Genomic DNA, 19,831 nt, shown 5'->3' with positions numbered 1-19,831 from the left:
GCGCAGTGGGAAGGCGCACGTGCCTAGCGCCTAAACAACACACTAGCTCACCGACCTCGACAACGACAACAACTCCACCGCACTATCGATAATTCTTGCTATCAATCAGTTGGCATCTTTTGGATGAGACACGACTTGCTTTTCTGCGGGCGTTGACCGCTTCCAACGATCCGAGTAAGACATGCCCTACAGCGCAACTTTTTCCAGCCCCATAGCAGCCTAGCCGAGTACTTGGAGCTTAGGGACCAAGTGAAATGGCTGATTCGGGAACTGTCATCTGTCACCTGCAGACTATTCGAGACAGAGTGGAAGTGGTTGAGAATACAATACTTGGACGAAACATCGCCCTCTCACAACATCTTCTCAAGCGTATTGTCTCGGATTGATCCTAGTTCAAAGGCTATCTTACGGCGGCCATAAATACACAATCATACCACTTGAGCCATTCTACGCCTGGCCGAGAGCAGCCGCCAACGTCAGCTCGGCTAAAACACCTCCACTGTCAACACTAACGCAACCAGGATGGATCCTTTCCGTTACCGCAAAGCATATGCGGCGATGCTACAGGCGACACAGCTCATTGAACAACGACTTCAACAGGGTGTCGATTCAGAAGTTGAGCCGCCTGAGCAACATGATGCATCAAGCGCCGCGTTCCAAGATCAGGACCCCGACAGTATGGACTGGACTCCTACAGGTGGCAGGACACCCACTACAGCTGCAGAATGTGGTCCACCACCTTCGTTGTCCGAGAAGTTGCGACCGCTTTTGCCTGGCGCAGGGGAAGGCGACATCCAAGCTTTGGATCGGGGGGACAACGCTGTGCTCCTTCACAAGCTGAAGGAGGGTAAGCTTATGGATGAGTGTATCGACAAACTTGTCCAGGGTCTACCTGATGCGCTCAGCTACAACAACTCTGCATCCTTCACTCCTTCGACGATAGAGGTTTCGAAAGACTTCGGGTTGCAACTATCGATCTCTATCAATCATCACATGGCACAAATAGCAGACCGCAAAGCACTCGAGAAGTATCGACGGTTGCTAGGTCACCGCAAAGATGCGGCAAAGCGTAGGCCTATCAAGCTTGGATTTGATCCTGTCGAGTTGATCAAGAAGCAAGCCGTTACGTTCGCGGAGAACGTTGTATCTCCGAATTACACACTCAACAACGACGTTCACCCCATCTTTCGTCCAGAGAACTGGCATGGATGCCCTGATCACATCTACGAAGTGCTGAAGCCGGGTATGCAGCTTGCGACATTGTTTCTGACATCTCGAGCGACTGCACACTATTGGCATACGCTTGTATTCGGCGAACGAGAGCCATGTGCCAAAACCTCGGAAGCGTATGGTCAGCCATGTCATCGCATTCGAGAAGATGTCCCTTGGTCGGAAGAGCGGCACGTTGCTTTCAACAATTTTCTGAGCAACCAGTTGGATACGGTCTACTTCTGCTTTCACAACGACCCTCTACCGCCAGAAACCGTCTACGCGTCCATGGGATTGGTAAGAGACTACAAGAACGGCCTGATACGCAAGATGAACGATAAATGCCATACATCTCGCATTTGCTTGCACTCAGACTTCTACACCACCGCAAAGAAGCTGAGTCTTTTGCGCTACCGAGAGCCGGCCATGGTTTTGCGGTTCAATCTGTTCCTCGCTATCTGCCTCAGCCACGAGATCGCACACTTCTGCGAGGTGTCGGGCCCACACCACGATCATCCCTTATTATCAGAACCTGAGGTCTTTTGGGGCGACAACATGTGGACGGAGAGCGGTATTGCGTTCGAGACCAAGGTCTTCGGCGGACGTATACATCCGCTTTCGAGCCGCATAGACTGCAGTCTTGGCTTAGCATGTCTCGACTACCCACTCAAGGAGCTCTACGACAAGGACGAAAACGTACTTTACGCCTTATCCATGGACTACATCCTCAAGCTGCAGCAGAACGATACCTGGCAGCAAGACTTCAGCAAAACCGGGTCCGATGTTTTCTTTGTCCCGCGAAACGGCAGCAAGTCAGTGGAGATCAACGGTGCCAATCTGATGATCTGGGAAGACGAGAACGACGCGGACATATCAGACCATATCGATGGAAAAGAGACAGAGTGGAAGCGTATGGACGACGGGTCTATCGCCAAGAACCCCAACTCGAACAATCGCAAGCCTCAGCGACCGCCCATCGTCCAACGCTGGAGCCCATACGGCCACAAGAGGAAGAACACTGCGGGAGGGGTGTCGTGTGTATCAACAGAGGTAGTCAACGAAGTCGACGATACTGCACCAGGAGCACCTGAGCCAGCGGTGACAGCGGATGAGGAGGAGGATATTGAAGACTCCAAAAAGCTCCCAGATCAGGATATGGTCTGATGTGGACGTAGTGGAAGACCGCTCATGACCTGAGAGGTGGACTTGTTGCATGTGCATTCAGCATCAGCGTTTGGATACCATAGCATTGTTTGCGCTGCATAGCGACCGCCTTGTCACTAGGATAACAAACGTCTAGCGAGGCTCACAACAGCCTTTCTGGCGCGCTTTGTCCATATCTTGATAATCGTCCATGTTGAGTGAGGTAACAGCGTCCACGCTCAATGAAATCGCTAGCGCGGTAGTTGCGCACAGTAACTCTTGGCGCTTCCCGGAGACTCACAATTCTCTCCCATCATCAACAACGCCCAACGTCGCAGCCCCGCCCACTCCCACGTCACCGTCTCCCACGTAATACCGACAACATGGCGGATTTCACAAAAGAAGTGACCTTCAAGTCGGTCCAAATCGACGCCCTCGTACGTGCGACCTCTTTTATCGCGAAAACCCCGCCGGCCGCCCCGCTATTGTTCTTTTCGCGATAACACCTTGAGATGCAGCAGTGCGGATAGGAGGCTGACAATGGACTGCAGGTGGCTATCAAGCTCGCTACTGCCAGCGGAAAGTCGTTTCCCAGCGTGGCGACCGGAAGCCTGGTGGGCATGGAGAAGAACGGCATCCTCGAAATCACCAACTCGTTCCCCTTCCCCGAGACAGCCGCCGCTGCGAACGATGGCCAGAGCGACTCTGCCAGCAACCTCGCTGCTTCAGCTCCCCGTGCTAAGCACAACGTCGCATACAGCAACGAGATGATCAAGTTCCTGCGCGAAGTCAATGTGGACGCGAACAACGTCGGCTGGTACACAAGCACAAGCATGGGCAACTTTGTCAACCTGCAGACGATCGAGAACCAGTACTTCTACCAGAACGCCCCCGACGAGAAGACGGTTGCGCTCGTCTACGACGTCAGCAGGAGCTCCGAGGGCGCCATGAATCTGCGCGCATACAGGCTGTCGCCCGCCTTCATGACAGCGTACAAGGAGGGCAAGTTCACAACTGAGAGGTATGAGTGACAGTATCCATGTAAAGACGATAAGAGCTAACAAGCGCAGCCTGCAGAAGAGCGGCCTCAGGTACTCGGACATCCTCCTCGAGCTCCCCGTTACCATTCGCAACTCCCACCTCCTCACCTCCCTTCTCCACCAGCTGCCCACACAGGCACCCAAGGAGGAGCTCGCTTTTCCCCCGAACCTGTCTGCCCTGCTCCAGGACAAGAACACCCCCCAGCCTCCCCTGTACCCCAACTACGACTCGCTCGACCTCTCCATCGATCCCTTCCTTGAGAAGACCTGCGACCTGCTCCTCGAGAGCATCGAGAACCACCACACCGAGCTCAACAACTACCAGTACTACCAGCGCTCGCTCGCCCGCGAGCAGACCAAGATCACCGCATGGCAGCAGAAGCGCAAGGCCGAGAACTCTGCGCGGTCGGCCTCGAAGCAGCCATTGCTCCCAGAGGACGAGTGGCAGAGGCTGTTCAAGCTGCCCCAGGAGCCCAGCAGGCTGGAGACGCTGCTCAACTCGAGGCAGGTCGAGCAGTACTCGAGGCAGGTGGATGGCTTCACCGCAGGCGTCACATCGAAGATGTTCGCGGTCAAGTCGAACCTTCTGCCAGGGGATGCTTGAGTTATTGCGCGTGGCAGGGTCTGTATGTTTCATGATAATGCTTCTCTTGGTCAGGGCATGGCACGGCGTTAGGTACAGTCAAGCAGCTCCAGTTGGAGAAAGCTGCGGAATGTCTTTCATCGATAGTGTTGCGTAGAGAGCGAAACCGAGGGGTCTCGTTAGCGACAGGCGACGGATTCAGCATCGCCACTTAGAGCGTGGTGCTGAATCAGAAAAAGAAAGTAAAGTTAACCACATGCGTCTACCCGTCTTCTACCCGTCCTCTACCCGTCTTTGACCCGTCTTTGACCCGTCTTCGACCAGTCTACGACATTGCTGGTGCTGAATGCCTCCCGCCGCTGTAATAATGAGCTCCCTGTCAACGTCCCGCATGTCCCGCATGTCCCGCATTTCTGGATCAGATCCACTGATGCATCATCTCTCGGCCTGCCTGTGGTTCCTCAGCTAGCGTCATGCAGCAGCCATCGCAGGACCGACTGCACCAACACGCGACGGTGCAGCCGCGAAGCCTCGCAAACCTGCAGCAGGCGCCGGATGGGACCTTCTATAATCCGCAGGACCTGCAGAGCCTCCACGCCAACGAGCTCTTCCACCAGCAGCAACAGCAACAGTATGATGCACTGGGGGGACCCGCGCAGCAGCCCCCACTGCAGCTGTTGCAGGCACCGCTGCTACCACAGGCGCTACACTACGAGCACCATGGTCTGCCGCCGCAGCCATTCCCGCCGCAGGCTTACCAGCAGGTCCAGCGGGTCCAGCATCCTCACCACCATGCGCATGCGACGAGCTCGCCTTTTGCGCTGACGCCTGGTCCGGTGACCGGCCCCGCGCATCACGTCCATACTTCTCACGTCCACACGCCTATCCACACCACCCCGCGCATTGCGCAGCGCCCACTGCAGATACAACAAGCACCTATCCAACGGTCTCCGCAGCAACAGCAGCAGCAGCAGCAGCAGCAGTACAGTTCGCCTCTCGAGAGCGGCCCCAGCGACGATGCCACGCTCGCCAACCATGGCCAGTTCAAAGGCCTCAAGCTTCTTCCAAACCCGCCGCATCTGGACGAGTGGAGGCAGCGGCTCTTCGACGTCGACGACACAATTACCCTGACCGAAGAGCAATTCCAGACCTACTTCCCGCACATCGACAATGTCTACTCGCACCGCTCGACACAGCGGCACAAGCGCAAGAGCTTCGTGTCGCACTACTGGGACTGCCGACTAAAGGGCCGCCCACCAGGCACAAAAAAGTCCACAGACCCAGAAAAAAGAAAGCGCAAACGAGTCGCGCGCGAGCGAGACCTGTGCAATGTCAAGATCAAGATCACCGAGTTCTTCAACCAGGAGGAGTACGAGGAGCAAATGGGCCATCCACCACCTATCATTGAAGAAGAGGGCCCCATGTCCATGACTTCGAATCAGCCTGGAGCAGCAGGTGCAACACCAGACCAGAGCATGTTCTTCCGCCAGCCGCAGATGATGCCGCAACAGCCCATGTCACCGTGGGATATGCAGCCAGACATGGTGCAGCCGGGAACGAGCTTGTATGCGCCTGCGCCGCCGCCGTTATCTGGGCCCCCGCCGAAGAAGTTCTACACCCTTCAAAGAGTCAACGGCAATGGAGGGAATGGGAAAGGAGATGGTGTTGCAGGGCCGCATAAACACACGCTTGAAGAAAGTGATCGCGTGAAGAAGAACATCGTGGTGAGGACTTTTGCGAAGAACGAGATGGAGGTGAAGAAAATGCAGGTAAGTCTACCTCTACTATACTTTTACGCGTCTACTCCCATGCATGTAGTTTGTTCGTTGTTTCTGTGAGCACGACATGTATGCATGAACTCACCTATGACATCATTTTGATGGTGGGATGCAACGCATGATCTTCCGAGGGGTTCTGTTACTCCATTTCATATATCAGCCACCGTGCATCTGCACCATCTTCCATGTATTCACTTCCCAGAATATCGCGGTCTGCTTCTCGACATCTTGCAAAATCGCTTCCAGCTTGCACTCCACTTGCTGCTGGTCCTCATCTTGACACCTTCCCTCTGTGCTTTATCGTACATCCACGACCGCGGTTGTCATCTGTTCGCTTTACATCATCATCGTCCATAATGACCGACATGAATCAGGGTGGAGACTCTTCCAAGAAGACATACCACAAGAAAGCCACGGGTAATGCTTTGACAACTGTCAAGAACCATGCCAAAGAAGAAGATCTCAAGCTGTACGGTAGCTGCTTCTGGTACGTAATGCCTATACTATCCATCAAATATTGTCCCATCATTCATGTTAACACCCTCCAGCCCCTTCGTTCAGCGTGTCTGGATATCTCTGGAACACAAAGCCATACCCTACCAGTATATCGAAGTAGATCCCTACAAGAAACCCCAATCCCTATTAGACGTGAACCCACGCGGCCTCGTCCCCGCCCTCCGTCACGGCCCAACATGGAGCACCCACGAGTCCACCGTCATTATGGAGTACCTCGAGGACCTAAACACTGGCGAGCACCTCCTACCCCCAGACCCACAGACTCGCGCTACAAGCCGCTTATGGTCTGACCACGTCAACCGACACGTGATCCCGATGTTCTACAAGCTCTTGCAGGCCCAGGATCAACATGATCAGGTGGAGTATGCAAAAGAACTCCGCGACCAAATCAACAAACTGGTCTCCGCCACCGACTCCACCGGCCCCTTCTTCCTGGGCCCGCAAATCTCCTTCGTCGATGTGCAGATCGCGCCCTGGGTGCTGCGGCTGCGCCGCGTGCTGGGTCCGTACCGTGGATGGCCGGAGCCCGAGGAGGGGAGCAGGTGGAAGAAGTGGGTTGATGCTATTGATAATGAGCCGAGTGTGAGGGCGACAACGAGTACGGATGAGCTGTATTTGGATAGTTATGAACGGTATGCGGAGAATCGGCCGGGGACTAGTCAGTTGGCTGATGCTGTTAATTCGGGGAGGGGGCTGCCGTAAAAGATTGGCGGTAGCAGAATGATAATTAAAGAGAAGAAGTTGAGTCGATTGGATGAGCACGTATGCCTGACAATGATTTCAAGCTGCTACTTCCACCGCACTGTCTCCAGATCGATAGACTTCCGCACTTGATACAACAGCGTGAAGTCATTCAAGAAAGTCTATTCCTACGAACGATCCTCATCCGAGGACATTATCAAGCACGTTCCATCACTCTCCCAGCCCATCCCGCCTCCTAACCACCGTCCCCTGACTCCCCCCTCCATCCTCCTCTCCACTCTCCCCAGCACCATTCATCCTCTTCCTCAGCGCAAAAAAAACTCATCAAATCCCCTCTATTCCTCTCGATCTACCTCCCCCGCCTATCCCTCTCCCCATCCTCTCGTATCCTCATCTCCTGTCGATACTCATACTTCTCCCACCCGCTTTCCAAAGCGTGGAGAGATTCACGGTCTGATTGTCTCCCCGACTCACTTTCCATCTGCGCAGTCGCCTGCAGAGGAGCCAGCCGAGCGAAGTGTTCGTCAAGCTTGTGCAATAGAAGATAGTACAGTCCGGCATCTGTTTGGTCTTTGACCGATGACCTGATAAGGGTGATGACTGGACTGAGATCCGCTGGCTGGGTATCTTTACCTAACAGGAGGAGAGGCCAAGCGGTTTTCGTGTTCAGAAGGCCGAAGCGCACCAGGATGGTGCTGATGAGTTTCGGTAGGGAAGCTTTGGAGAAGGGAGGAGGTGCTGGTGGCCGTCGCATCGGCACTAGGGGTGTACGTCGAGTTGTAGAGGGATACGAAGGGACAGGAATGAACCTGAGCTTCACTTTGAATTTGGGAATGGGCATTGTGGTGGAGATCTGAAGTGGTGGTTGGAGTTTAGTACGAGGGTGGGCCTGGAGGTATTCGGAGGTTAATATATCCCTTTTGAAAGAGTCAGAGTGTGATTTGGTTTACCGTGGGGAGAAGTGAATTTTCGCTGCGTATATCCTGCGGTCTGAAGATTTGTCTGCAGCACCGTGAGGGGTAGGAGTTTTGGTTGGTTATTCACAGAACCGTGGTTCACTGACCACCTCTAGCATGTACCTGATCTGGAAATGAAGGGCATCCGCAGCACGGAAACCGACAACCAACCCAACGGCCCGGTACCAAAATTGATTAGTCGCGTCACTGTCCAGGCTGCTGGGGATAATAACCCAAACGATGATTACGAAGAAGACAAAGGTGATTTTGTAACCGACGACACGCAATATGTGGCTAACAAGAAGCAGATTGACTGGAAGCAGTACGACAAATGCAAGAGGTGGCTAAGAGAGGTGGAAGGAGACAAATAAAGCGTAAAGGTTCTGTTGGCTGATTTGTGATCTCGTTTGTCTGTTGTATCTAGCCTGGGGTTGGCATCATCGTTGCCAAAGAACGCTCGTGTAGCATCTTTAGACTTATAGAACCGCAATTCGTTATTTTCACACTATTTATATCTTGTGAAGCTACAGCTCTGACATACAACATCCGCGTGTGGTCGAGAAGTTAGGCACCCACGATCGGAACCAGGACTGACTTCCCCTGATCCCAAAACCCTCACCACGAAATATCTCAATAAAAAAAATTCGAGCATGATCACTCTACACCACCATGCCCACAATCACATCACAGAACTCGCACCTGCACGAATTACACCGCTATTTCCGCCCGGCACTCTCAAGACGACAAGGTTGTTCATGCCTCTACCGCGAGCCCATGCCTCAGTCGATGCACCTGGTGTCGTACTGCCGACACACGTCCCTTGACCGCACACATACCACATCGTACCCTCGACAGCGTCGGGTGGCCCTGCACCATCTTCCACTTCCACTCCGACCTTCTTGACAACCTTCAGGCTTCGGAACTCATCGACGAACACCACGACATTAATTCCCTCTCGACTGCCTCCAGGAGTCGAATTACCGGTTGGACAGCGTGGTTCTGCAGAGGGAGAGGGCGAAGGATGAAGGGGAGGGAGACAGTCAAGGTGGGAAGCAGAGCCAAAAGAGACGGGATGATGTTGCAGGCTGCTGAGTAGAGGAAGGAGATGCTACTAGAGAGAGCCAAAGGTTCGTCGAGCACTAGTGCTCCATGGAGACGCTGGTCAAGCAGAAGTTGCAGGGAAAGGAATAGAGTGCAATGTGAGGGCAATAGGAAAGAGAGTGCGCTCAGCTGCTTTAGGGTGCTGTTCTTGAAACCAGACATGGTCATGTTTTTCTCTCATCTCGAGATCGTGGTATGTACAAGTATAAATTCAACAAGAACGCTATGCAAACGTGAACATAAAAAGCCGGTCAAACCACCTCATTACAAGCTCGCCCTCTCACCACCAAGCTTCTTCCCTGTGACAGCCCCAAAGTACTTATTCAACGCATCTGCTGTCCCGCTACCCTCTTCGAGCTTGACAACAACACCAACATACCCATCAGGTCTAACAACCACAACACCACCCTTGTTCTCATCAAGCCCCATCTTCGCGTGCGCCGCGGCCTTCGCATCCGGCACTCTTACATCCCACACATCATCAGCATAGACATGGTCTGCGTAGCGCGCAAGGATCTTGGGCAGCTGCTCATCGATGTGAATCTTTGCGCGAGGCGCATTGAGGACAATGGCGAGCGAGAGGAAGGAAGTGTGCGGGTTGTGCTTCTCATGGTAGCGGTCTGAGGTGTCGACGTCTTTGTAGAGGAAGTTCGAGAAGAAGGATGAGGGGGCGGACATGTGGGATGCAAGATTTTTGAGTGCGGTGGCGGTTTGGCTGAGGGCGCCGCCGAAGACGAAGACACGGTAGGAGCCGTTCAGGGGGATTTCTTGCTCGAGGTCCACGACGTTGGCGTCTACCACGCGTGTCACGGTTGCCGGGATGAGGATGCGTCCCGTCCTGAGTGCGGTGCCCTTCTGGTATTGCAGGATCAGAGGATGCTGGGCGGGGTGCTCGGGGCCCCAGTTGATGGAGTTGGGGTTGTATGCGACGCCGTAGCCTGATGTGAACTCGCAGCTTGCTTTGAATGTCTTGATGAATTCATTCTCCTCACCCTCACCGGAGGATGCGCCGGCAACTTCGCCAGCAGAGGGAATGCGTGCAGAGAAGAGCTTTGCGTACCGCGCGTCGAAGTCAAGCAGTGTTTCGGCGATGAGCTGGCGTTCAGACTCGTAGGTGGAAAGGCTGGAGCGAGGCGCCCATCCAGACTCAACGTGGTGAATCTTCCAGGCGAGGTTCACAGCGTCAAGGAATGCTGTATTCATACCCTGACCAGCCTTTGGCGAATGTGTATGGCAAGCGTCTCCACCCATGAAGACGCGCTCGTCCAGTGTGTACTTCTCAGCGATACCCTGGCCGATGGGGTAGACAGAAAACCACTCAACGCGGTCCCATGTAATCTCGTAGGGCTTCAGAATTGCCTTCGCCTTCTCTTGCACCTCCTCTGCAGTCGCCTGTTTGCGGGGGTTCCAGTCCTTGTCTGTGGAGCTGGCGACCTGGATGTAGAGACGGACCATGTTGTCCTCGCGAGGAATGATCATGATGGATCCAGCGTCAGAATGGATTGTGCATTTCATCTGGTTTTGTTAGTCCTCACTCACGAGTACTCAACGTGGAGAATGACATACCTTGATGTCAGGGAAGTTCGTCCTAACAACACCATCCATGACACCCCAAACATGCGCAATGGGATCCTTGTACCTGATCTTGACACCAAGCTGATCCCTTACAAAACTCCTTGCGCCCTCTCCACTGAAGAGGTACTTCGCTCGTACGGTCTCAGAATGTGTGCCATCAACATGAGCAAGATTGACTTCGACAGGGTATGTGGCATCCTTTCCGTCGTTTTTGAAACCAGTAATCGTCCACGGCCTCTGAACTGTGTTTCCGTTCTTCTCAATGTCCTCAATGAACACTCTCTCAATGAGACCCTGGTGCAGGAGCGTTGTGAACGGGTATCTTGCGTCAATGAACTTCGGGCAGCTAGCCCATGTGCCGGTCTGGACGATGCCACCCTTCGAGCTTGGATCCCAGAAAGCGACTTCGTAGACCTTCGCAGGCTCGTGTGCCATGATCTTGCGCTTCAGACCCATGTTGCGCAGAAGGTCGAGCGATCGGGGTTGGATACCATCTGCACGTCCAGTCGCTGTGGGTTCAGGTCGGTTGTCGATGTGCTTGATCTTGTATCCCCATCTTGACAGACATGTGGAGAGACAGAGACCGACCGGTCCAGCACCGACGATGACGATGTCGTAGTTTTCGACCGCCATTGTACTTGGAATTATATGTGTATATGGGGGCAGGCAGGGTACGAGGCAACCAGCAGAGAAGCGCTTGCGGGTATCAACTGGTGTAGAAGTATACAGTGCTGATCAGCTTGGGAGCAGCGGCGTCGACAGCTTTAAGAAACGCCCGGTAAGGACGCCGCTAGTGTCAGACAGCATCATGGCAAGAAACACGGGACTGGAATCTGGCCGGCAATAAAATCGGTTGTAGGAGATCGCGAAGCTCGACCTAGATGGACGCGCCGAGCAGGCGTACCGTCATGTTGCGGGGAGTGTGGGCGGAATTGCTGCACGGCACTTTGTTGCCAAGACGGTCGCTGCACTGGCCCTTCTTGAGTTTAGATCTGGCCGGATGAGGCTTGGCGCTTGTGTATGAAAGCCGAATCTCTGGACAAGTCACCTGCGCCGCTAAGTCAGCCAACGCTCATGCTTCATGAGGCCAGCCGGTTATCATGCCGCGCGGAGTTAGCTCGTTCTTTGAGTCTCGTCGATCCCCCTCATTCCGACGCTAACATTTCCCGCAATTACCTTCCATGAAGCTGGCGATGTTGCAAAGGGCTCGATTGAGAAGGCCTCGTACGAAGGTCAGATCACGGCGTCAGAATGGATCTGGCGAGGTTGTGCTTCGAGGGCACAATCACCTTGTCATTCAAAGGCGAGGCTGAAGGGCCCAGAAGTTTCTCCGGAAATTGTAGGCTGCTTCTGCTCTGCCTATTATCACCGTCAATCTGTCAAAATGCTGCATGTTGACCACGGAAGCTTTGTGATTTTGAGGAGGCGTAAATCTTGAGTGTCATTACGCAATGCTGTTTCACCAAAGCAAAAACATATGGCCCAACTCCGATTGCAGCAACAGTGCCTACAAGCATAACAGGTCATGGAAGCAAAAGATTTATGTCATCCCCATCAATGGAAATAAACAACCACGTGGTGGTAAAAAGAAACTGGTCACTACGAGGGTCGAACTCGCGACCTTGGCGTATCAAGGATGTGAACTATTAGCACCACGCTCTAACCAACTGAGCTAAGCGACCGATCTGTTGTTTCGATGGAAGACAATGTGACAATAACATTTATAATAGTAGCATATATCCCCTTTGCAGCAACATTGACGCTCTTGAGGAGGGAGATCCAATTGTCAAAGTTGCAAAATTGAGCCAGGGATGCTAATGCTTGCGCTGGTCTGGCGATTGTGGGGTAGCTGCAGAGATTTATTCGATTGGACCCTATTACGGTCTTCATGGTCGAGGTAACTTGGAATCGTCCCCCAAATGCTTCTGATTCACATTGTATTTTGGACCCAGTCAGCGGATGTTCGTCAGTCCCGCTGTCGGCCAAAGTCTACTTGCCAGTCAGTCTTGAGCGTGCAGTGTAACTCACGTCCCCTCCAGCATTCACACTCAGAACACCCCAATTATGACCGTAAGAGACACCCCAAGCATGATCGTAAGGGACACCCACTCGGAACGCCGGAGCTGTCAAACCAGGATCCCACGGCTAAGAGTGGGTATTTGATTGCCATCGCATATGCCGTGCGATCTCACTGCCTCACATCTCACCACACAGCCCCATCCACTCGACATCCTACACCACCCTCAAGATTCTATGGCCAGCGTAGAACCTTCTCCACTCGAATAAGTGGGCGGCCGATCAAGCCCAAACGCCCGTGTGCCACGACCACAGACCATATGTTCGTGTCGCGGTTTTGCAACGCCGGGCTGGGAGCCGAATGGGCTCGCTAATCAGCGTTGGACCAGCGTTTGATTAAGCTTACCGCTGGTGACGATGGTTGGAGGGTCACAGCAGTGGTGATCAGCGGTGAGGCGTTGGCATGTGAACCGGGGGAGTGGATATTCTCCGAAGCAGCTGTTGTGTGGTACTTGGTGATGTTGTAATGGCTGCGTTGTTGAGAATGGTGAGCGGGTGCTGTGGGCAGCGCAGATTGCTTTGTAACAAAATAGGCTGAATATGATCGGCGAGATTGAGTTTCAAGCTGATGCATTTGGTGTGTTAAGAAGTTGCGAGCAATGTGTTGTCGAAGTGGCTGAGTGCCCTTCATGTTCAAGATTCAATGAAGATTACGCGTCTGCTGGCATGGTACCGAAGGAACCGAGAGAACGTTCCGGCTGTTGCACTGGAATGGCGGTGAATCGAATACGAACTGTCAGGACCCGCTCGACTGACGCAACAGACGCATGCTCGTTTCGTGCTCATTGCTTTCCACTGTGCTGGAGTTGATGAGTTAACAACGATGTTGCAGAGTAAGATAATGTCACCTGTGTAGGTCGAGACTGAGCGTGGTCGAACCGAAATGGGTATTGTTGTACGTTTCTTACTGCCAGAACCACCAGCTCCCTCGCTATATGCAGGTATTTCGATCGAACAAAGTAGTTGGGGGATAAGTGTGTATAATCCACAAGAAGGTAGCCAAGAGTGGCGTAGCGAATGCAAAAGAAGAAAACCAGGGGGATATAACGACCGCATAAGCGGCATGCATGCAATAATGTAAAACAATGTTCCGACCGCTAGTGGTACAGATACAGCCTGAAAGATCGTCAGAACTTGGAGAGGATCCATGCACGTGGTGAGCCGCTCTCAACCAAGAAAGTCCGCAAGGTTGGTTTGCCATACTAAGGACTTCTGGCCACCGCCCAAGACAGCATGGCCATGTCACAGATGCGAGCCAAGACTTGCTGTGAGCCTGCACGGCTTTCGTGGCTGATGAAGGACATAGCAACATGAAGCTTGCTTAAGTCGCTGTCCTCGTGTGGGTCCATTAACTGTGGTAGCGCGTTCGGAAAGCCTCCTATCCGCGCTCCGTAGTGTCGGGCAACGGCTATCGAGTAGATGGCGTCTCGCACTTCCTGTACACGCAGCACTGTGCGCATCGTACCAAGAGCAATGTCTGCAGCGCCAGGCGGTGCACGCTCATCGCCAGCATAGCGGACGAAGTCGCCAAGGTTGAGCCAGAAATCAATCTCGTGTTTCTTCTCCTCGTGAATGTCTTCGGGGTATGAGATATCACGTAGAGGATTTATCTCAAGGTTCGAGTTGGTCAGCAAAGCTTCCAGTACATCGAATCGAGCGCGGACTTCTCTCAGCACTGCTTCCTCAGACTGTGCGGGGTGCGCATCGCCCTCCTCAGGCTTGACACCATTGGTAGCCGGTGATGGGAGCTTGCACGACCCTAGCAAGTGCCAGATAAGTCGAGCCTCTTGACTGAAAACGCTTGACATGTCTGCTGCACTGTTCTGCGTCTTGATCGTTTCTGTGAAGAAAGCAGCCTCCTCGTGCAGGGCCTGGTTGGTGAAGATGCGGTGAACGGCGTTGCTGTCCTTCGAAAACCACGTCGTTTGCAGCATGTAGTCGAGACCTTGGACATAGTCGTTGACGAAGATCTGAGAGAACTCCTGGTCAATCTCAGGTGGTGGTGGAGCTGTCCGGGGAGGGACTTCTGGTGGGCTGTGGTTGCAAATGCCAAAGATGTCAGCGATGTTGAGTCGTTTGCCCTTGAGCGGCTCTGGTGGAGGCGGCGGGTGCGCGTAGCTCTGTTGCCTCATTGCAGGGTCCATTGGCACGCCGTTGTACTGTGGTTGACTTGGATGCATTCCAGGTACTGCGGCGGCAGCGAGTGCAGGGTCGATGGCGTTGAAAGCTTGAGGGTCATGGGTAGCACTAGGGGCAGCGGCGGCAGGTGCGTAGCCGGCAGAGGAGGCAGGCGCATACCCTTGAGGGACCTGACTTTGGAAGTTGGCAGGTGCAGGTGGGGCTTGCGCGGGCACGGGTGGAGTCGAGGAATGTGGTGTTGGTGCAGAGTTGGGCGCTGGCTGTATCTGGGCCGGACCGGGCTGCTGCTTAAAGATGGGGTCGTACCCAAGACACTCGCGCTTGCTCTTCTGGCAGTTTCTGCAGGTTGGATGCGCTTCGTCGCACTGCGTTCAGTGAATGTTAGCGCATGTGCAGTTGATGTTGCGAGGTCAGGTTAGAGGTGTCGATAGTTCGGCTCGCTCGCTTCATGGTGGCTCGGTTAGGAGCAACGACCGCTGTCTCTGCGAAGCGACACCTCGCACCTCACGCGTCACGACGCGTCTGCCAATCGCAGGCCATTGAAGTCCGCACTCACCTTGATTCTTCTCTTGCGACATGTGAGGCACCCGGTCTTGGTGCGACGCTTGATCTCTTTCTTATGGCGACCGCCGGACAGCACGCGCTGGTCACCCGGTTGCGGGGGCAGCTGGTAACGCATCGCATTGTACTGCGCGGGCCCCATGTTCATGGTCTGCCCTGGGTGCGCATAGCCCGGCGGGGGGTAGTGCTGCTGCATTGCGTGCTGCGGCGGAGGCAGCGGCGAGCCCATGGGCTGCTGCGGTGGTTGCTGGTGCTGCTGGTGCGGCGGCGGTTGCTGGCCGTCTTGCAGGCGTATCGGCGGCAGATTCAGCGGCGGCAGCGACATGTTCGCTCCAGGCGGTGACCCGCGGTAGGGCTCGCCGCCGGGCTGCCCTGGCGGAGGGTACGAGTACGTGGGCTGCATTGAGGTGGGTGAAGGGTAAGAATGCGGCGAGGCATAGGCACCAGCTTGGGGTTGTTGTTGCGGCTGCTGCTGCGGCTGCTGTTGTTGCGGCTGCTGCTGTCTCGCCTGCTGCTGGTTCAGATCGGCCATACTGGATTGCGAAAAGTGCGATGGGGCGGGCGAGTAGGGCGCCGGGTTGACCTGCAAGGGCACAGAGGAAAAATCGTGTGACATGGGCTAGCAATGGTCGATGCCACCCTCGAAGCAGCGCTGCCTGGGTTTGGGTAGACCTGAGGGAGCACGCAGCCGCAGCTCGCTTGAAAGCTTAAGGGTCGGACGCCAGCAAGAGGGAAGAGGGACGGCTGGACTAGGATCTGTTGGCGAGGCGTGGGCCAACCCGATGGGGAAGCTAGAGGACTAAAAAGTGGCCAGGGGTGCCTCGGTTACCGTCTTGGTCCTCGCTGCAAGTTGACCTGCGTCGCGGGAAGATTAGCAAGAGGTCGTGTCGCCTTGCCCGTCCTATCATCTGAAAGTGCTGCCGGGCGCGCTGGCGATCACAGCAACCCTGGGCCCTGGCGCGCTGGAGGCACTCAAGCGAAGACACCGAAGCGGCGAAGAACCACACGACAAGAATGCGCGCCATGGCTGAAGGGAGGCACAGAAGAGCGGGCTCGCCAATGTCACCAGTACCACCCGCTAGCCGCGTCGGGCAGGTCATAGAGCGTGGCAGTGCGTCGCGAGATGTGCTGATGTGCTGTTGGACGGCAGGCTGGGAACTTACAGATTACAGATTGCTAGTTCGGCTCGCCAAAAATTCGCTTGAGCCCTGGACTCCCGCTGCCACGCTGACTGGCCGCAACAGGCGTTCTGCAGGCTCGGTTAAAGAGGTCGATGCGTTGGTAGCGATACGCGAACAGTGCAGCGCCGGCGATGACGAGGTGCAATGGATAACGATGTGCGCGCAAGAGAAACTCGAAAAGAACTTGGGGCAGGGAAATCCGGGATGGCGCTAACAGATGTAATCACGTGCACCGGTGGGCGATTTCAGGGCTGCAGCGCTGCACCCTTGGGGAGTAGTTCCGTTAATCAAATCAGCATCCAATGCGGCGTACCTCCACCCGGCTCTGACCACCCATTGGGACTGCGCGCTTGCGCTGGGCAGGTACTTGGGCGGGTCCGCAATGCTCATCATCACCCGCGCTGGCAGTTTGGCCTCTCTGCTCATGCAGCACATGCAGCAAGGCGCGTTGACGTTGACGCGTTCTGCTCGTACAAGGCCAGCCGCGTCACCACAGCTTCTCATTGTGTTTGATTCGATCCAAGGCTGATTACCGCGACACAGACATTGAGCCGTCGAAGTCAGTGGGCCCCTGTTGCCTTTTCAGACATTCGACTTTTGTCTGAACCTATCTAAACACTTGGTTGCCAAAACGCCTTTATACTGACCGGACACCGGCTGATCTCTTTCTCGGGCCGGTATCCCTCTTGTCAACAGTCGACACCATACCTATCACACAAGGTGCTGATCATATGGCTCGGCACATGCAGAGTCATCTCCCAGGTCTTTAGCCGTTACAGCCTCAGTCGACAGCCACTGCGAAGACAGCGAGATTTCAAGATTACCGCTCTAGCAACCCATTTGACGATGACGCTAAGCTCAGCCTTCGTATTGGGAGTGACACACTGTGCTACCGAGGGCTACCGACGGATATCTTCCGCAATTGCACCGTTGAAGCCGTTGTTTGGCAGAAGCTGACGATGACAGTCGTACCAATGTCGAGAGAGTGAGAGCCTAACAATTTCCAGCGAGTATCTGCGTCAAATCTATCTACAGTCAATACGAGAGGGCGAATACAAATGCAGCAATCGATCTGCTCATGCTTTCGAGTTTTAAAAATCGTGCATCTGCTTGATTATCTTTATCTGCTTCCATTGAGCATTTTCGAGTTCTTCTCGCTGTTGCACGAGCAAAGGACCCTGAATGCACGAATGATGTCGATCCGGGTTTGTGGAACGCAGAGCATCCGCAGCTGAAAACGATGCCGCTCACTTCCAAGTTTTCAACATGCTTACTGCAGCAGGTAGAATACCGTTTCTATGAACGTGGAGAGGAAGACAGGACTGCAAATTTTGTATGAGGATACAGGTGCTTCGAAGTCGTCCGCCAACTACAATACGAGGTCAAGGATAGCCCCAGCAACACCTCGTTAACCGACAGCATGGAAGGTTACTCACTTTGCGCCGCCAACCGAGCAGCATGTGCATCATCCTTCAGCCCCGCGCTCAGGAACCTCCGTTTAGTGGCGTACACACACACTCGTCTGTGTTGACGTGTCTCTATCCGCCGCGCGGGTCCGCAGTAACCTATGCGTCTCAGTCACAGACACTCCAATATTCGCAGCCGCAGTTCCCGCGCATTTAGGCCTCTGTCGCAACACCAGGCTGTGATACATGGTGGCTGCTTCCGGTCCGACGAGAGTGACACATGCTCGGTTGGCTGCAGGGCACAGCCTTGTATGCAATATGCAGTCACTCACGGGTGTTGACATGTCCTTGTGTGGATCAGGGCAACGCGCAGATCAAGTCACCAAGCGATGATTGCAGCCATCGAGACTTCGCAATTTACTTGAAGTCCAGACCCGAGGCTGGCTTTGGGCTCAGCGCCTCTATGGACAAGATCAAGCTGCTTACAGAATACCTTCCCAGAGCCACAAGCCACGACTTAAACCATTTCACGAAACAGTGCAGTCATGCCGCTCCAAACAAAGCCTGTACCTTGCAATCCAAAAGCTCGAGCTATGAGTGCCGTCTACCTGCCAGAATGACCTTTTTAAGCGCAAGTGCTCAACCGTCCATACATTGACTGAGCTGTATATCTAAAAATGGTCCCATCGCCCAGATGCGTTCTCAACCGTTCCAGAATCAGTTTGAAACCAGCACAATGAGCGATTCGAAGTCGTGCTCAAGAGCACTGATAGAAGGCAGGATGTGGGGCGAAATGGCAGGGGTGGAGCAGAAATTGCGGGAAAAGGAAAGAGCACCACCAATCGCAGCTCACCCTACTGCGCTTTTCAACATTTCATATCTCCCAACCACACGACTCTGGACGGTCATCAACGCTGCTCTTTATGTCGTAACACACGCTACCACCATGGTCACTGCACGAGTGCCAGAACAACACCGCCGCCAGACCATACGAGCGTGAGTCCTCGCCACCCTCTGCTTTTGCGATTGACTGACGGTAAATAGCTGCAACACGTGCAAGAGACGGAAGGAGAGTTGCGATGGGCACTAACCTTGCGCTCGTTGCACACTACGCAGAGGGGGTGATAGCTGTACTTATCTCCAACCAGGTCAACGTGCAAACTTGCCGCTAGAAAGCACCGTCCGCCGGCACAGATCAACTTTCAGCAACCGCTTCTCAACCTCACGAGTAGAGACGACTTCTTCTTTGGTGACACAGCTAGCATCTCCATCCTGCAGCGTGTTCGCTCACTAGTCGTCGCCTCACTTGGACCTTGCCAGCACGTCGAAGAACCACTGCAGGGCTATCTTGCCCACTTTCGCAGCACAGCTGCGAGCTGGGGTGATGAGGTCCAAGCACCAGTAAAGCCTTCCCAGGATGAGGCCGAGAGTCTGCTTAGCTGGACAATGCGAGCCATGGGCAAGATTCTTGGAGTCCATTGTGACACAAACATCGCTCAGGAGGTCCGGGACTGGCCATCACAAGAGGATGTTGATGACGACCCTTACAACGCAATGTTCTGGATCATCTTAGCAGTCGGCGCCCAATCATCCCCTAATGACAGGGACAAGGTGGCCGAAGCATACTTTCGACGCGGTTCTAGCATCTTGACGGCCTCCAAACATGGATCACGCGAACACGTCAAATACATGACGTTGGTCGGTCCTTCTCCGCATTGTACGATCGGTGGTCGTGATGGATAGTCACTGATCGTACAATTCACCCGCACAACGTGTAAAGATGCTTCCGACTCGATTTGGTGCTGTCACGAAAGCAGCATCGCCTACTGTAGAATACAAGTTTTGCACCTCCCCCACACATCCTA

General features: G+C 54.2%; 9 protein-coding genes and 1 non-coding gene across 10 annotated transcripts; 5 read left to right on the top strand and 5 right to left on the bottom strand.

Annotated features, from left to right (window-relative positions):
- Nucleotides 1-33: 33 nt before the first annotated feature.
- On the top strand, nt 34-2,504 carry BU25DRAFT_406879 (uncharacterized protein). The gene has a single exon (XM_033705390.1). It carries the CDS (start codon nt 523-525, stop codon nt 2,371-2,373), a length of 1,851 nt encoding a protein of 616 aa, XP_033566517.1. The 5' UTR covers nt 34-522; the 3' UTR covers nt 2,374-2,504.
- A 231-nt stretch (nt 2,505-2,735) lies between these two features.
- BU25DRAFT_428205 (uncharacterized protein) lies at nt 2,736-3,996 on the top strand (the record flags this gene model as incomplete). Its single annotated transcript, XM_033708493.1, has 3 exons — nt 2,736-2,789; nt 2,904-3,373; nt 3,423-3,996. 3 exons carry the CDS (start codon nt 2,736-2,738, stop codon nt 3,994-3,996), a joined length of 1,098 nt encoding a protein of 365 aa, XP_033566516.1.
- A 452-nt stretch (nt 3,997-4,448) lies between these two features.
- Nucleotides 4,449-7,265, top strand: BU25DRAFT_475787 (uncharacterized protein; the record flags this gene model as incomplete). Its single annotated transcript, XM_033710936.1, has 4 exons — nt 4,449-5,744; nt 5,794-5,809; nt 6,000-6,240; nt 6,302-7,265. 4 exons carry the CDS (start codon nt 4,449-4,451, stop codon nt 6,969-6,971), a joined length of 2,223 nt encoding a protein of 740 aa, XP_033566515.1. The 3' UTR covers nt 6,972-7,265.
- A 55-nt stretch (nt 7,266-7,320) lies between these two features.
- On the bottom strand, nt 7,321-7,812 carry BU25DRAFT_454668 (uncharacterized protein; the record flags this gene model as incomplete). The annotated part of the gene is made up of 1 exon (XM_033709883.1): nt 7,321-7,812. The coding sequence occupies one exon, from the start codon at nt 7,810-7,812 to the stop codon at nt 7,321-7,323; it is 492 nt and encodes a 163-aa protein (XP_033566514.1).
- Nucleotides 7,813-7,936: 124 nt separating this feature from the next.
- On the top strand, nt 7,937-8,390 carry BU25DRAFT_149421 (uncharacterized protein). The gene has a single exon (XM_033700617.1). It carries the CDS (start codon nt 8,062-8,064, stop codon nt 8,296-8,298), a length of 237 nt encoding a protein of 78 aa, XP_033566513.1. The 5' UTR covers nt 7,937-8,061; the 3' UTR covers nt 8,299-8,390.
- Nucleotides 8,391-9,196: 806 nt separating this feature from the next.
- BU25DRAFT_359208 (uncharacterized protein) lies at nt 9,197-11,501 on the bottom strand. The gene is made up of 2 exons (XM_033703632.1): nt 10,595-11,501; nt 9,197-10,543 (listed from the first exon to the last, which is right to left on the bottom strand). The coding sequence occupies exons 1-2, from the start codon at nt 11,234-11,236 to the stop codon at nt 9,293-9,295; spliced, it is 1,893 nt and encodes a 630-aa protein (XP_033566512.1). The 5' UTR covers nt 11,237-11,501; the 3' UTR covers nt 9,197-9,292.
- Nucleotides 11,502-12,196: 695 nt separating this feature from the next.
- Nucleotides 12,197-12,285, bottom strand: BU25DRAFT_t20. The gene has a single exon. It is a non-coding gene; the product is annotated as a tRNA-Ile (tRNA).
- A 1,281-nt stretch (nt 12,286-13,566) lies between these two features.
- Nucleotides 13,567-15,578, bottom strand: BU25DRAFT_406874 (uncharacterized protein; the record flags this gene model as incomplete). The annotated part of the gene is made up of 2 exons (XM_033705389.1): nt 13,567-15,183; nt 15,375-15,578. 2 exons carry the CDS (start codon nt 15,573-15,575, stop codon nt 13,882-13,884), a joined length of 1,503 nt encoding a protein of 500 aa, XP_033566511.1. The 3' UTR covers nt 13,567-13,881.
- A 504-nt stretch (nt 15,579-16,082) lies between these two features.
- BU25DRAFT_149394 (uncharacterized protein) lies at nt 16,083-16,661 on the bottom strand. Its single transcript, XM_033700616.1, has one exon. The coding sequence runs from the start codon at nt 16,477-16,479 to the stop codon at nt 16,171-16,173; it is 309 nt and encodes a 102-aa protein (XP_033566510.1). The 5' UTR covers nt 16,480-16,661; the 3' UTR covers nt 16,083-16,170.
- Nucleotides 16,662-18,660: 1,999 nt separating this feature from the next.
- On the top strand, nt 18,661-19,709 carry BU25DRAFT_418029 (uncharacterized protein; the record flags this gene model as incomplete). Its single annotated transcript, XM_033707849.1, has 2 exons — nt 18,661-18,962; nt 19,115-19,709. The coding sequence occupies 2 exons, from the start codon at nt 18,661-18,663 to the stop codon at nt 19,707-19,709; spliced, it is 897 nt and encodes a 298-aa protein (XP_033566509.1).
- Between the last annotated feature and the right edge of the window lie 122 nt (nt 19,710-19,831).

Source organism: Macroventuria anomochaeta (genome assembly GCF_010093625.1).
Source record: "Macroventuria anomochaeta strain CBS 525.71 unplaced genomic scaffold BU25scaffold_3, whole genome shotgun sequence".
Taxonomy (NCBI): Eukaryota; Fungi; Ascomycota; class Dothideomycetes; order Pleosporales; family Didymellaceae; genus Macroventuria; species Macroventuria anomochaeta.
The sequence above is the reverse complement of the archived record's forward strand: the minus strand, read 5'-3'. Positions and strand labels throughout refer to the sequence as shown.

What these genes read in the sequence shown, in the direction of transcription:
- BU25DRAFT_406879 (XM_033705390.1), top strand. Translation starts at nt 523, where the DNA reads ATGGATCCTTTCCGTTACCGCAAAGCATATGCGGCGATGCTACAGGCG.
- BU25DRAFT_149421 (XM_033700617.1), top strand. Translation starts at nt 8,062, where the DNA reads ATGAAGGGCATCCGCAGCACGGAAACCGACAACCAACCCAACGGCCCG.
- BU25DRAFT_359208 (XM_033703632.1), bottom strand. Translation starts at nt 11,236, where the DNA reads ATGGCGGTCGAAAACTACGACATCGTCATCGTCGGTGCTGGACCGGTC. An exon ending in CGAACTTCCCTGACATCAAG is followed by an intron (nt 10,544 to 10,594) that starts GTATGTCATTCT and finishes TAACAAAACCAG; the next exon opens with ATGAAATGCACAATCCATTC.
- BU25DRAFT_149394 (XM_033700616.1), bottom strand. Translation starts at nt 16,479, where the DNA reads ATGACCTGCCCGACGCGGCTAGCGGGTGGTACTGGTGACATTGGCGAG.